This window comes from Spermophilus citellus (assembly GCF_964194105.1).
Source record: "Spermophilus citellus genome assembly, chromosome: 3".
Classification (NCBI taxonomy): domain Eukaryota; kingdom Metazoa; phylum Chordata; class Mammalia; order Rodentia; family Sciuridae; genus Spermophilus; species Spermophilus citellus.
This window is the reverse complement of record NC_138184.1, coordinates 61,261,065-61,275,894: the sequence shown is the minus strand read 5'-3', so window position 1 is coordinate 61,275,894 and position 14,830 is coordinate 61,261,065. Positions and strand designations below refer to the sequence as shown.

The 14,830-nt window shown below is 37.2% G+C and overlaps 1 protein-coding gene across 4 annotated transcripts in view; it reads left to right on the top strand.

Moving 5' to 3' along the window:
* The first annotated feature begins 3,780 nt into the window (after positions 1-3,780).
* LOC308643750 (zinc finger protein 283-like) overlaps positions 3,781-14,830 on the top strand; it is a 123,812-nt gene continuing 112,762 nt past the window's right edge. For all 4 annotated transcript variants that reach the window (XR_014020800.1, XR_014020801.1, XM_081283890.1 and 1 more), the window contains exon 1: positions 3,781-4,148. Coding sequence is in view for 2 of the 4 variants with exons in the window: in XM_081283890.1 (XP_081140016.1) it covers positions 3,807-4,148 (342 nt within the window). In the remaining 2 variants the exon portion in view is untranslated. The remainder of the gene's footprint in view (positions 4,149-14,830) is intronic.

Sequence of the window (14,830 nt, the reverse complement as noted above, 5' to 3'; positions counted from 1 at the left end):
TTGCCTTCAAGAGCCAGACAGTTGTGCCTTCCCCCACAAACATCATCTGCAGTATCCTTGGAGTTTTCCCATGTTCCCTAGAAAAGCTGCTGTTTTCCCAGTTTCACTGTTTCTAAGGAGTGGCTGAATTGTATTTCTTCTAATCAAGCCAACTACACTCCTTGTCAATGCTTGAATCATAGCTTCTCCGTCACAGTAGGCTTACACAGGAGTTTATGTTACTGACAGCACCTATAACACCAGTGTTTGTGGTACACAGCACATTTCAAATACGTGGACTAGGTGGAATGTCCCCATGTATAGATGAGGAACTGTGGTTCAGTGGGATGTGTCACCAGTCTGGCATCACTCAGCTAGGAAGAGTAAGATCAGGATAGGGCCCAGGCCTTCTGACTACAAATCCATTACTTGGATCATGCTCAATCCTGCTTTACTTGGGATCCTGGAATAGTCATCCCTCCGATAATGTTCTGGACCAATCCTTCTGTAGAAACTGCTGCCTCCTGAGCTGCCTCTGGGTTTATTGTTTTATTTTTTATCACGAAAACTTTCAGACATACATGAAAGCATGGTGAGATATGTTTCCATGTACCTGCCCCTGCACACACTTCAGTAGTTATCACTACCTCTGGATTGTATGTTGACAGTTTCAACATGTAGCACTAAAAGATAAAGCTGTTTCATTATTTGCACTTTACTTACTCTTTTACCTTTCTGTTTAAGAGTTTGCTTGAATCAAATACAGATAAATGCCACACATTGTAGTTTTTGAGCAGTGTCTTTGTTTATTCCTCTTTTTTCCTTCTTATTTATTTATTTTGGTACCAGGAATTGAGCCTGGGGTGCTTAACCACTGAGCCATATTCACAGCATATTTTTGGTTTTTGAGACAGGGTCTTCCTAAGTTTTTCAGGGCTGTACTAAGTTGCTGAGGCTGGCTTTAAACTTGAAATCTTCCTGCCTCAGCCTCCCAGGTGGAGCTCCTGGGATTATAGGTGTGCTCATTTTTATTGTTATTATTTATTTATTTGGGGGATGGTGCTGGGGATTGAACCCAGCCAGGGCCTTGTGAATGCTAGGCAAGCACTCTACCAACTGAGCTGTATCCCCAGCCCCTTTATCAGTTATGATTTATATATATATATATATATATATATACACACACATACATACACACACATATATAAAATATGCAAATATTTGGGGTGTGTGTGTGTGTATGTATATGTATATATATATATACACATACATATATAGTATGTAGTTGTAGGACGTAATACCTTTATTTTATTTTTATTTGTTTTAATTTTATTTGGTGCCAGGGATCAAACCCAGTGCCTCACACATGCCAGGTGAGCACTCTACCACTGACCCACAGCCCCAGCCTTCATTTATTTTTAAATAAATAATTCAAATACAAATATTGTGTGTGTGTGTGTGTCTGTAATTTTCAGCTTACATGTGGTATTGAGGTGTATATGCATACATATATACACATATATATATAATCTTGTCGTGTGATTCTTTCTGGAAATATCCCTGTTCTCTGATGGCAGAACGTGAACTAACAGTTCCACTGAGAAACTCTTTTCCACCCACAACCGTGCCTTGACCTCATGTCTTTTAGGAAATTTGTGGGGAGTCTGTATTGTTCTCTGATCTTGCAGACTTGGTTCTCAGAACCCAAGGACTTGTACCTGTCTGACCTGTAGTTTGATTGGCAGCTGGAGCGTGATGGTTAACACTGGAAATGGGACTTTGTCAAATGTACTTCATGGAAGCCTGAAGATACATTAGGCTTTCAGTGGTAGGTTGTAAGTATATTTGTGTGTGTCTGAGGGAGAGAGAGAGGCAGACCAACCTTTCATTACACTGAAATATCAAGACATGAGACTTAAATAATGTGGATTTCAATTAAGCATTTTGCAGAATCAGATTACGAATGCCACAAAAGTCTTCCATGGTGAAGATGAGTTGCTTAACACTAACTCATGCGTTCAGTAGACCTCCTTGGGCATTGAGCTTTGGTGATTTCAGGTGTAATGAAGAGCTCATCCTTGGGTTCGGTGCACAGTCATAGACAGTACATAGGGCAGAATTTTTTTTTAAACAAAATTCACATTTTATTTAGATTGAAATAAACTATACAAAATTGATTTTCTTCACCAAAAATAACAGCAATATTTTCTGTATTATTTCTAGATAAACCGCGAAACATTTATTTTGTAGGTTTTCCAGGTTTTGCTTATAAATCAAGACGAGGCAGTAGATATAGTCATGGAAAAAGAAAACAGACAAGTTGCCCATATCCACAGCCTCTGATTCTGTCTTGACCGTGAAGCAGAAGTGTTCACCATTTACCTGCTAAAATGAAGGTGTAGGCTTATGAAGACGTAGACTCAACAAGGGAATGTAAACAGCAACAACCAGATGTGGAACAACTACGGCAAGCTCTTCCACTCAAATTTTAACTGTCACTTGTTCTTTAAGTTCTTTTGATAAAGACAAAATCTATACTGAAATCTGTTTGGTGAGCTCACAACTCTGGTTAATTCCCTTAATTGTCCATTACAGGTTTTAACACACTTAAAACTCCTAATAGTCAAAGGTCAACAGTAGGCTTCATTGTAACATTTCATAAGATGTATTCTTTTCTTATACCTCCTCAAAATTTATTTCTTCAAAATTGATAATAATACCTGACAACTGGATCCATAGTAATAATACATTTTATAACCTAAAAGACTTTAACTAAAACAATTTCAGAGTGCTACTAGCAGAGGTCACGCAGAGGTGAAATGTAGTACTTCCAATGCAGTCTTCTGGAAGAACAGACAATTTTTCAAAGCACGAGAGCTCAAACAGGTGCCATGTACATAGGCAGATTACCAATGGCTAATGTATTCATGAGGCCTGTAGGCAAAGATATTCAGTGATAAGTGACCTACATATACCTGGTTGTTAACTCTTGCGCTAAGGGTGTCCTATTGAGGAATTTGGAGCCTGACCCCACAAAGCCACAAAAAAGTAATTTTAGCTTTACTATAAATTACTGCAAATTCTGAACCTGCTTGGAATGCCTGCCTGTGCCTTGAACTCACCCATGCCTAGCTCTCTGACCAGATAGCAGCCCTCTCTGAAACTTTAGTGACACCTCATAAATATTGGCCTTCCCTGACCAGATAATGACCCTCTCTGGCTCTAATAATCCTCATGAATTCTGATGTTGGGGCCAGCAAAAAATGTAAACTACCATTAGTGTGATGTTTGTCAGAGTTCTGTTATCTGTAACCTCCCTTTGTGTAACTTTCCGGACTGTGAAGCTGGGCTGCAGGAAAGCTGCTGTTGTTGTCTTGTTTCCTGAGGTTTTGGGTGGGAGAAGCAGCCTGGCTGGTCTAAATAATAAGCTTGCTTTACTTTGATTTTAATTGGAGTCAGTGGTCTTTTCTTGCATCCTGGTCTAACACATTGTTAATGTGAATAATAGAAATATTTAAATTTCCCTTGTGCCTTACATGCTGTTTTCATTGGACATTGTCGCTTTAAGAGGTTGCTTCCCAGTTCAATCTGCCTCCTAACAAGAGCAGAAAAGTTAAATGAAATTTCATAGTAATTGTCACTATATCATTTTCAACCATGAATAATATACAGGCATATGTAATCCATAAACGGAAATTACATTATATGCAAGGTTAAATGAAAATGTTATGCTGGTTGGAAGCTCTGGGGTGCAATTCCCAGACCTCGGGGGGGAAAAAAAAAACCCAAAAATCCAAGAAAAAAAAATAAAACAACAACAAACCAGGATGCAACCAAGAACCTGCCATTCTGGCCTTATTCATGCAAGGATTGGACATAATTCCCTGTCACTCAAAAAGAAGGCTTACTGGGCTCATACTGGGGGTGGGTGGGCAGGCACCCAAGCCCTGTCCAATCAGGAGCACTTCCTGACAACTGTCCAATCCTGTGTGCAGCCAGCGAGAAGGGGGCGGGCTTCCTCGATCTCGTGGGGTCCTTTTCTCCCGAGTCCGCCATTCCTACTGTTCAGCTGCAGGATCGTCTGTCACGTTTGGAGTCCCCGGTTGCGGTGCTGTGCGGGTTCTGAAGATTCTTGGGTCGTAGGCTTGGCTTCTGAGCACGAGGAAATGGTGAGTGTGGCGTGGCATCCGGATCCTGAGAGGGAGGCGGGTGGCGGGCGGCAGGGGGAGGGGAAGCAGAGACTGTTGGAACCGTGGATGTGGCGGAACCGGAGCCGATGGACGCGACTCCAGGCAATCTTGCTCTGCTAGGCAGGCTTGAGCTTCGTCGGGGCCGTACCTCCCCTCAGTCCCAGTAACCCCCCCCCCTCAGTCCCACTGGCCCTCCAGATGGCGAGCGTGCCCGTGGCAGAACCGCGAACAGCCTTCCCCACCCCCCAAGGGCACCCTCAGCCCCCGGTTCTAACCCTATCTGGCCGCCATGTGGCTGCAGCCAGTGTCTTCCCAGATGGTGGTGGCTGACTGGGGGCAGGATTATCTTCATCCAGTCTCCACCTGCGGGTTTCCCGCGGGAGAGGAGGTGTAGGATATAGGGAACTCGCTTCTTCCTGAGCTAGCTCGTTTGCATTTTTACTTCATTTTTTTTTCTTTACTTTAGTTTGTTACTGGACCATTGAGGAGAGGGATACTTTAAGAACTGATCTGGGTTTCTGGTACTTTTTTTTTAAATTTATTTTTTATTGGTAGTCGGAAACAATACCCTTATTTTGTTTGTTTATTTTTATGTGGTGCTGAGGGTCGAACCCAGGGCCTTGCACTTGCTGGAGGAGCACTCTACCGCTGAGTCACAATCTCCCCCCCCCCCTCTTTATTATTATTTGAGACAGAGTCTAGCTAAGTTTCTGAGACTGGCCTTGTTATGGATTGATTTCTCTAGACTTCTCTATCGCTATTTAATATATAGTTCTAACATACCTGCAAATGGATTCCTGTGTGGAGTTTGCTTATATTGTTATTCCTTGATGATTAACATAATAATATAGTTTCATAATATGCATGGATGTCAAGTAAGGACTTCTCTCCAAAGCATATTTGGAGATCTTTATCATTAATTAGATGGTGAAACATTTCTAGGTCTCTGTAGCTCCAGTTTTGTTTAATGGTGTCTGTTTTTGTTCCAGAAACACTGTTTTCGGGTTTACAGTTTACAGAATTGCTTGCTATTCCATAAGACGCTGAGGGTTTTTTTTTTCCTTCTAGTTACGAGAATAATAATATTGTTATTTTGATCAAGATTATATCCCATCTGTAGGTGGCTTTAAGTAATCTGATGGCTTTTTTTCAGTGTATAGATGGCTTTAGTTTATTTAGTTTATTTAATGTAGATGGCTTTAGTTTATCTGTAGATGACTTTAATGTTCTCAGTGTTTTGTAATTTTTCTCATGGAAATTTTTACTTTCTTTTGTTAGACTTATTGCTAAGCATTTTTAAGTTATTTGCAATAAAACAAGTTTTTTGATTTATTTCTCAACAGATTCATTATTGTGGGCAAAAGTTATTGATTTTCATACTGATTTATTTATTCTGTAAGTTTGATGCATTTGTTTATCACCAGTAGGAATCTTCTGGTGGAAACATTAGTATTTTCTAAGTTTAACCTTATTTCATCTGTAGACATATAATTTGACTTCTTCCTTTCCTATTTGTATCCCTTTAATTTTTGCCTCTTGCTAAAAGCTTCAGCTAAATTTAAGTATTTACTGTATAGGAGTGGTGGGGGTGGGTGTCCTTTCTATTTTTCATCATTTAAAGGCACCGCATTCAGCTCTTCCCTATTAAGTAGGAAGCTGGTATTAGATGTGTTATGTAGCCTTTGATGTTGAAGCAATTTCCTTCTATTCACAGGTTCTTCAGATTATATATCTGGATGTGATATTGAATTTTGTCAAAGGCTTTTTTTTTTGCATTTATTGAGATGATCATGTGAATTTTATATTTGTATTTATGTGGTGTATTATATGTATATTGATTTGTGCTTGTTGCAGTCCTGCAATAAAAACAAGTTTATCATGCTGTATGATCTTTGTAATGTGCTATTAAATATGATTTGGTTTGCTATCACATTGAGGGGGTATTCATCTAAGTTCATTAGTTATATTGGTTTGTAATTTTCTTCCCTCAAGAAGTGTTCTTATCTTGCTTTGGTTTTTGTTTGGTAGTACTGGGGATTAAACCCAGTACCATTCAATTCATACAATCCCAGTTCTTTTAATTTTATTTTGAGATTGTTAAGTTTTGGATGTGAGGTGTACCCCAAATGCTCACATGAGAGACAATGCAAGAAGATTCAGAGAGGAATTGATTGGATTGTGAAAGCCTAACCCTATCAGTGAATTAATTCTTGCATGGAATTAACTGAGTTGTCACTGGAGGGAATAGTGCATTGGGATCAGGGCTTTGGGGTATATATTTATGTCTGGTAAGTGCTTTCTCATCACCATGTGAGCTGTTTTCCTCTGTCACACTCTTTCTTTCCATCATGATGCTCTGCTTCACTTTGAGCCCTGAGGAATGAAACTGGCCTTCTATGGACTAAAACCTCTAAGACTCCAGGCCCTGAAATAAACTCTTCATCCTGTATAAATGTGCTCATTCTTTTAGTCACAGTGGTTAAATAGCTACTAACTAAAACACAAGGTCTTTCTAAATTACTGAGGCTGGCTTTGAAATTGTGATCTTTCTGGCTCAGCCTCCCAAATTTTTCGGATTATAGGTATGCAACACAGTTTTATATTATAGGCATGCAACACAGCTGGTCTCCTGCCTGGTTTTTAAAATCATGATGATACTGGCTTCATAGAATGAATTGGGGAGTGTTCCTTATTTTTCTAGTTCGAGGAATAACTTGAGGAGCATTGTGTTAATTCCTCCTAATGTTCTGGTAAAAGTTAGTATTGAAGTCATCTTGTCCAGGAGATTCTGTGTTGAAAAGCTTGGTATTATTGCTTTATTTGCATTCCTTTTTTTTTTTTTATTTGCAGGGTGGGGATGTACTGGGGATTGAACTCAGGGGCACTGAGCCATATCCCTAGCCCTCTTTTGTATTTTATTAGAGACAGGGTCTCACTGAGTTTCTTAGCGCCTTGCTAAATTGCTGAGGCTGCCTTTGGACTCATGATCCTTCTGCCTCTGCCCCCCCTAGCTGCTGGGATTACAGGCATGTGCCATTGTGCCCAGCTGCATTGAATTTTATTGTTATTTTATGTTTTCAATATGCAGTTTGTTAAATTTTGGTAGGTCATGTATGCCTTGAAATTTAACCATTTCTTCCAGATTTTCCAATGTATTAGAATATGAGTTTTCTAAATAGTCCCTGATAATCCTTTCAATTGCATTGGCCTCTGTAGTGATATTGCTTCTTTTATCTCTAATTTTATGAATTTCTCTTTCCTATGATTTGTTTGTCTAAGGGTTTATTCATTTCATTAATGTTTTTTCAAAGAGCCAACTAGTTTCTTCATCAATCCTTTGTACTCTTTTTATTCTCTATTTCATCTCTTATCTTTATTCTTTCCTTATACTCAGTTGGAGAATAATTTGATTTTGTCTTTATAAGACTGACACATGTATTACTAGGTTATTTTGTTTGTGTCTTTCTGGTATTTTATGTAGGAACTCATAACTGCATTTTCTTTTTTTAGAACTTCCTTCATGGTGTCCCAGAAATTCTGATATATAGTATTTCTGTTGTTTGAATCTAAGATTTTAAAAATTTCTCTCCTTATTTATTTTATGACATACACTCAAAAGTATTTTATTCAATTGCCATCTGATTGTATAGTATCTTTAATTTTTCTTGCTACTGATTTCAGGCAAAAATGACCTGACAAGATACAAAGCATTGGTTGCACATTTTTCTCTGTTAGGATTTCCTTTGTGGCCTTCAATATGACCTATTTTGGAGAGAGTTCCATGAGCAGGTTAAAATAAAGTGTGGTCACCTACTGTAAATCGAAATATTTTATAAGTACTTGTTAAGTCAATTTTGTATGTAGTATGCTTTAGCTGCAGGCCATATTTTTTCCTCAAAAATTAGGTCTGATTTTGTAATTGAAAGGTAAATTTTGTCATGTTTAATCAGTTTCATATGATCGTAGTGAACTTGGAATAAAAGCTGTGGCAAACCTGTGAGAGTTGGACTTTGAAAAAGTGGAGTTGGTAATAAAATTATAGACAGAAAGATGGCTATCTAAATTGGATTTTGTCATGAGCATATATCTGCATATTTGTAAGGACAATCTAAAAATAAGTTGTCAAATATTTTCTTTGTTCTCTACTTATTTGTCAGGGTTGTGTTTTCCTATTATTGCTTGTCAGTGTGGCTTATTCCTCATAGAGGTGACTTGTATAATTGCTTCTGTATGAATATGGGAATGTCAGATGACAGCATTTTTTGTTTGTTTATCCTGGCACAAGGTTTTGTGTAGTGTGTGGTAGATACAAATGAAGGCCTATGTTCCAGTGTAGATTAGAGTATTATCAACCCTAAGCTGGAGCCAATGCAAGAATGAGGAGACTGTAAAGTCCAGAGGACTGAATATTTGGTGAGATTGATGACATTGATCATTATAGAAACAAGGTTTGATTTTGGATTAGATATGCAAGTGATTATACAAGACATAAATGCAAAATAGTACAAAGTTGTGGCTGCACAATGGAATTCTTAACATGTGTCAAGAAAATAATGATAATGATGATAATAATAGAATATTACTTGAGATATGAGATTATTTTAATAATAATAAATGGCTTAAAACAATAAAACAATAAATATGAGAAAGAGTGACAAGAGATGATCTTCCAAAAATAAAGATTAGAAACATACATTTGTGTCAGATTTATGACTCTGTGGTATAGAAATTTCCTTGCTTATGAGGTAACGTTAGTGTAATTCTTACCAATTCCAAAATAACAACAAATAAAAAAAGAATTTTTCTAATTACAACATTGTTATACATATTGTGTTTATTTTGCCAAAATTATACATGGTTCAATTTGATTTTCTCCCTTTTAATCCTTATTACCTTCTTTTCTCTTCCATCTTTCCTCTTAATATTCTCCTTAGTCTAATCTATTAATCTTTCTTTCTCTCATTTATTTCTTTTTCATTGGTACTTTATATATACAAAAATATGTAATTGACAGTGTTATATTCATATATGCAAATAACATTTTGTTCAATTCTGTCCACATTTTTCTCCATTCCTGTCCCTTCTTTTCTCAATCTCTAATCTCCCCTGTATGTTTATGATATCCAATCACATTTTCCTAGTTTTGCTCTAGCTGACACATATGAGATAAAACATTTTACCTTTGATTTTTTAAATCTGTTTTACTTAGCATAATATTCTCCATTTCCATCCATTTACTGGCAAATGCTAATATTTAAAATTTCTTTATGATCGTGTAAAACTGTGTGTGTGTGTGTGTGTGTGTGTGTGTGTGAGAGAGAGAGAGAGAGAGAGAGAGATGGATGAAGAGAGAGAGATTTCTTGATGCATTCTTCTGTTGATGGGCATCTGAACTGCTTCAACAATTTGGCCATTGTGAATTGTGCTATTATGTATATAAATGTGAATATATGAAAATATAGTTTAAGTTACATTTAGTTATGTATATAGGGAAAATTGACAGATATCCAATATTCATGACTATTCAGACATGTTTTTCTCATACAAATGTAAATGAGTCATAAGAAGAAAATAACAACACTTCACTAATGATCATATATATAGCCATGGCATAGTAATGTAAATGTTTTTTTATTATGAAAAATAATTTTTATTCAGAAACTATCACTTGCATTTTTGAGTGTCTCTTCACAATACATGACTGTAGAATTCATTTTAGAATTGACACATGGTACAAAAACGGAGCACAAGTTTTCATTCCTCTGGCTATACATGGTGCAGAGTCACAAAAGTAGGGTAATCATACATGTGTATAGGGTAATAATGTTTGTCTAATTTTATCATCCTTCCCATACCCACACCATTTTTCCTCCCCTAACTCCCCTCTGCACAATCCAAAATTTATTCATCACCCCCCACCTCCCTTGATGGATAGTCATTGACTTATCAGAGAAAACATTTGGCTTTTGTTTTTTGGGGGGTTTGGCTTATTTCACTTAAATCATATTATCTGTAAATGCCATAATTTCATTCTTCTTTAAGGCTGCCTAATATTCCAGTGTGTATATGCACTGATTTTTTTTTTTTTTTAACCATTCATCTATTGAGGGGCATCTAGGTTGTTTCCATAGTTTAGCTATTGTGAATTGAGTTTCTCTAAACATTGATGTGGCTGTTTCACTGTAGTATGGTGATTTAAAGTCCTTTGGGTGCAAGCCAAGGAGTGGGATAGCTAGGTCAAATGGTGGTTCCATTCCAAGTTTTTTTGAGAAATCTCCATACTGCTTTCCATAGTGGTTGACCAATTTGCAGTCCCACCTGCAATGTGTGAGTATGCCCTTTCCTCCCCATTCTCACCAACACTTAATATTGCTTGTATTCTTCATAATTGCCATTCTGACTGGAGTAAGAGGAGATCTTAGAATAGTTTTTATTTGCATTTCTCTAATTGCTACAGATGTTGAGCCTTTTTTTCTATGTTTGTTGATTGATAGTATTTCTTCTTCCATGAAGTGTCTATTTAGTTCCTTAGCCCATTTTTTGATTGGATTATTATTATTATTATTATTTTTTTTTTTGGTGTTAAGTTTTTTGAGTTCTTTATATATCCTGGAGATTAATGCCTGTGGTAAAGATTTTCTCCCATTCTGTATTCTCTCTTCACATTATTTATTGCTTCTTTTGCTGAAAAGCAGTTTTTAGTTTGAATGTATTCCATTTATTGATTGTTGGTTTTACTTTTTGCACTTTAGGGGTCTTGTTAAGGAAGTCAATTCCTAAGCTGACCTGGTGAAGATTTGAGCCGCATTTTTCTTCTATTAGGTGCATGCATGGTCTCTGTTCTAGTGTCTAGGTCTTTGATACACTTTGAATTGATCTTTGTGCAGAGTGGGACATAGAGGTAGAATTTCATTTTGCTACATATGGATTTCCAGTTTTCCTATCACCATTTGTTGAATAATATGAGATAAGGTGCTTATGTGCATTTCTCTCTGTGTCTTCTATTCTGTACCGTTGGTCTACATGTCTTATTTTGGTGCCAATACCATGTCATTTTTGTTACTACTGCCATGTAGTATAGTTAAGGTCTGGTATTGTGATGCCTTCTTCTTCACTCTTTTTGCTAAGTATTGTTGTAACTACTCTGGGCCTGTTAATTTTCAAAATGAATTTCGTGATTGCTTTTTCTTGTTCTATGAAGAATGGATTTTAATAGGAAACAATTTTGGTAGTATTGTTTGCCCTTTTTTATTGGCAGTGGATTTGACTGTTCTCTGCCTCCTGTACAAACTTGTGTCTTCTACTTTCTGGTAAAATATGCATAAAATTAAATTTACCTTTATAACTCTTTTTAAGGATAAAATTCAGTACCATTTATTGTATTCACAGTGTTGGAAAACATCAGAACTATCTAGTTCCTGATATATATATACACACGCACACACACACGTGCGCACACACACGCGCACACACACGCACATACAACAACCAGTGCCTTCCAACACCCATTTCCATTTTCTTCTTCCCTCATGTCCTGGAATGACTAAGATACATTTTTTTTTTCAATGCATTTGCTTTGTCATAAAATTTAAAATAATTTGACCTATACAGTATGTGGCCAGTTCCTCTAATTTATTTCCCTTAACATAATGCTTTCAAGGCTATTTTTGCTATATATTTTAGCATATTCTAATTAAAGTATTGATGAGTAAAATACTTTGTGGACATACCAAATTTTAGTTATCAGTTGTGGTTTTTATTGTGTTATTTGCAGTATTTTGGATAAATCCAGGTGCACTCTACTACTGTGCTGAACAACATTTCCAGACCTTTTTTTTTTCCCCCCATTTTGAGGCAGGGATTCCATAAACTTACTCAAACTTGTGATTTCCACTTTCTACCCTCTAGAGTTCCTGGGATTCTAGGTTGCACCACCATAAGTGACAGTTATCAGTGAATCTGTTATTAGATATTTGGGTTGTTTTCACCTTTGGTTATTAATATCAATTTTTCTGTGTGTGTGTGTGTGTGTGTGTGTGTGTGTGCATGCACACATGCACAGTGCCAGGGGATTGAATACAGGTCTTTGTGCATGTGAGGTAAGTACTCTACCACCTGAACTATGGCCCCAGCCCAGTACTTTTGGATATTTTGAATAATTCAACTATAAATATTCATATACAAATTATTTTCTAACTATGTTTTGAGTTATTTTTGTACATGTCTGGGGTGAATTTTGATTTATTTTGTAATTTATTATTTATTGTAATTATTTATATATTTATTGCTTATAATACATGAAGGTGCTTTCCACACTACTTGTACCATTTTGCATCCTCCCAAAGGTGTATGGAATTTTCAATTTTCCATAGCTTTGATTTCCTTTTGTTTTGCTTATTCCCAGTTTTAGGCTTTGGTAAATTTTAATATTTTTTGTTTACAGCACAAAACAACGACATTTAGGCAGATAAAAATTCAAACAATTTTGTTACATATGGCTCTGAAGAGAAAAATGTATTGATACAAAGGAACATAGAGAGCATATACAGTCCATGGTTATCACAGTCTAGATCCCTAAGACACAGTTTGTACGTTTCAGTTTATATCAGATCAACAAAAGTTTATGGAACCACATTGATTTAATAGGTGAAAAAATTTGGGTGACTCTGGAATGTGCAAGTTGTCCCTAACAGTATGGTCTCTGGCATTTGTGTTTACATGGAGGATGCATATGGGCACTGCAGTGTGAAAACCTGAAACAGAAGTGTTGTGTCCATGGCTCTAATCATATTTTCAAACGGGGAAATAACTGGCCTTCAGCTCAGGTTAAGAATTTGTTGACACAACTTTTCAAAAACAAGAAAACTCTGTTAAAATTGTCTTTTTACTTCCATGATAATGTAATATTATGCACAGGACTTTTACTTTAGTAGAGATTAAACATTTTTGTTGAATTTATTTTTGCAGCCAAAGGCTCCATTGCCAAATCTAAATTCATGAATATTTAATTTTGCTTTTGTGTAAATTTTTATAGTTTTGGCATTAAAATTAGTTCTGTGGTTTACTTTGAGATAATCATCGTACAACAATCTCATTTTTTTGCCTGTAAATAAGCATTCATCTTAACCTTATTTGTAGAAGAGACTATTCTTTATTAAATTATCTTGACAACCCTGTCAAAAATAAATTGTCGTCAGGTATGTGGTTAATTTCTTTTTTATTTTATTTTTGTTTTTAAAGAGAGAATTTTTTTAATATTTCTTTTTCCTTTCCTTTCCTTTTTTTTTTTTATAGTTTTCGGCGGACACAACATCTTTGTTTGTATGTGGTGGTGAGGATTGAACCTGAGCCGCAGGCATGCCAGGCGAGCGCGCTACAGCTTGAGCCACATCCCCAGCCCCATGTGGTTAATTTCTAGACTTCAAAATTGTTGAGAGCCACAGCCAAGTTGGGATGGTGCCTAGCATTCTGCCAGAAGGAGTGGTTGAGAGGTGTCCATCGAGAGCCATTAAGATGATAATTAAGTTAAGCTGTGTATAATTGCTGTGACTGGATGATCCTGGATTGAAACAGGCTGTGTATTCAGTTGTCTATAGACCCCTGCTGTCCGGCAATAGGGCAGCTCCATTGGGCTGCTCTGGCAATAGGGCAGCAATAGGGTGGCTCCTGCTGCCTTAGGCGCCTGCTACTTTTTGAGTTCTCCCTACTTTTGAGTTCTCGCCGAGTTCCAGTTCCCGTGGATTTCGCACAGAGCCTGGTGGAGAGGGAGAGAGTTCCTGGGAAGTGCTTGTGAGTGCGGGTGAGAGTTCGGGCATAAAGGAGTTCCTGTTTGAACTTACAAGTGGCTCATGACCTCCCGATTTGGTGCCCAGCCTGACTGCGGCATTTGGTGGCCTGTGCGGGGGACGCCTGAAGCTTGGGTTTAAGTGAAATTGCTCACCCCTGAGGGAGGGTGAGAGAATGGGTGTGTGTTTCAAAAAACAATGTGTCCTTGTTTTGATTTGTTTTGTTTTTGTTTCAAGCTGCCTGTCCCTAGAACTTTCTCAGGCAAACTGGGGAAAATGGTTGGCTCAGAGTTTGAAGTTGTCCGGCCCTGAGGAAGAGATAGAGAAAAACCATGGATACACATATCAAGAAAATAGAAAAACTGATACAACGAATTTTTGTTCCATTTTTGTTTCATTATGTTTCGGTTTTGTTTTATGTTATCTTGTTGGGTTGCGTTACCAATGTAGCAGAAGTATGGGGTCAGAAATTAGCAAAAAACAAACCGAAAGAATGTTAAGTAAATTGTTAGAGGAAGGAGGCACCCCAGTAAAACCAAGAACAGTCAGGGCTTACGTTGATACAATACAAAAATGTAGCCCATGGCTTTTTAAGGAGGAGTTGTTGAATATATCACAATGGGACCGTCATGGTGAAGACTTAAGAAAGAGGGAAAAGAAAAACCCAGGAACTCTGCCAGTTGGTACATTGGCATTGTGGATGATGATACGATTTTGTTTGCCTAGTCCAAAGCTTTCAGTTCAGATTATGGTAGAAGACATTTTAGATCAGGAAAAAGAGGAGGCCTCTCGAGATAATCAGAAAGGGGAAGAAAGTTTAGAGCAGAAAAAGCCATCAGGGGAAAAGATACAACAGGAGGCTGCTACTAACACCTT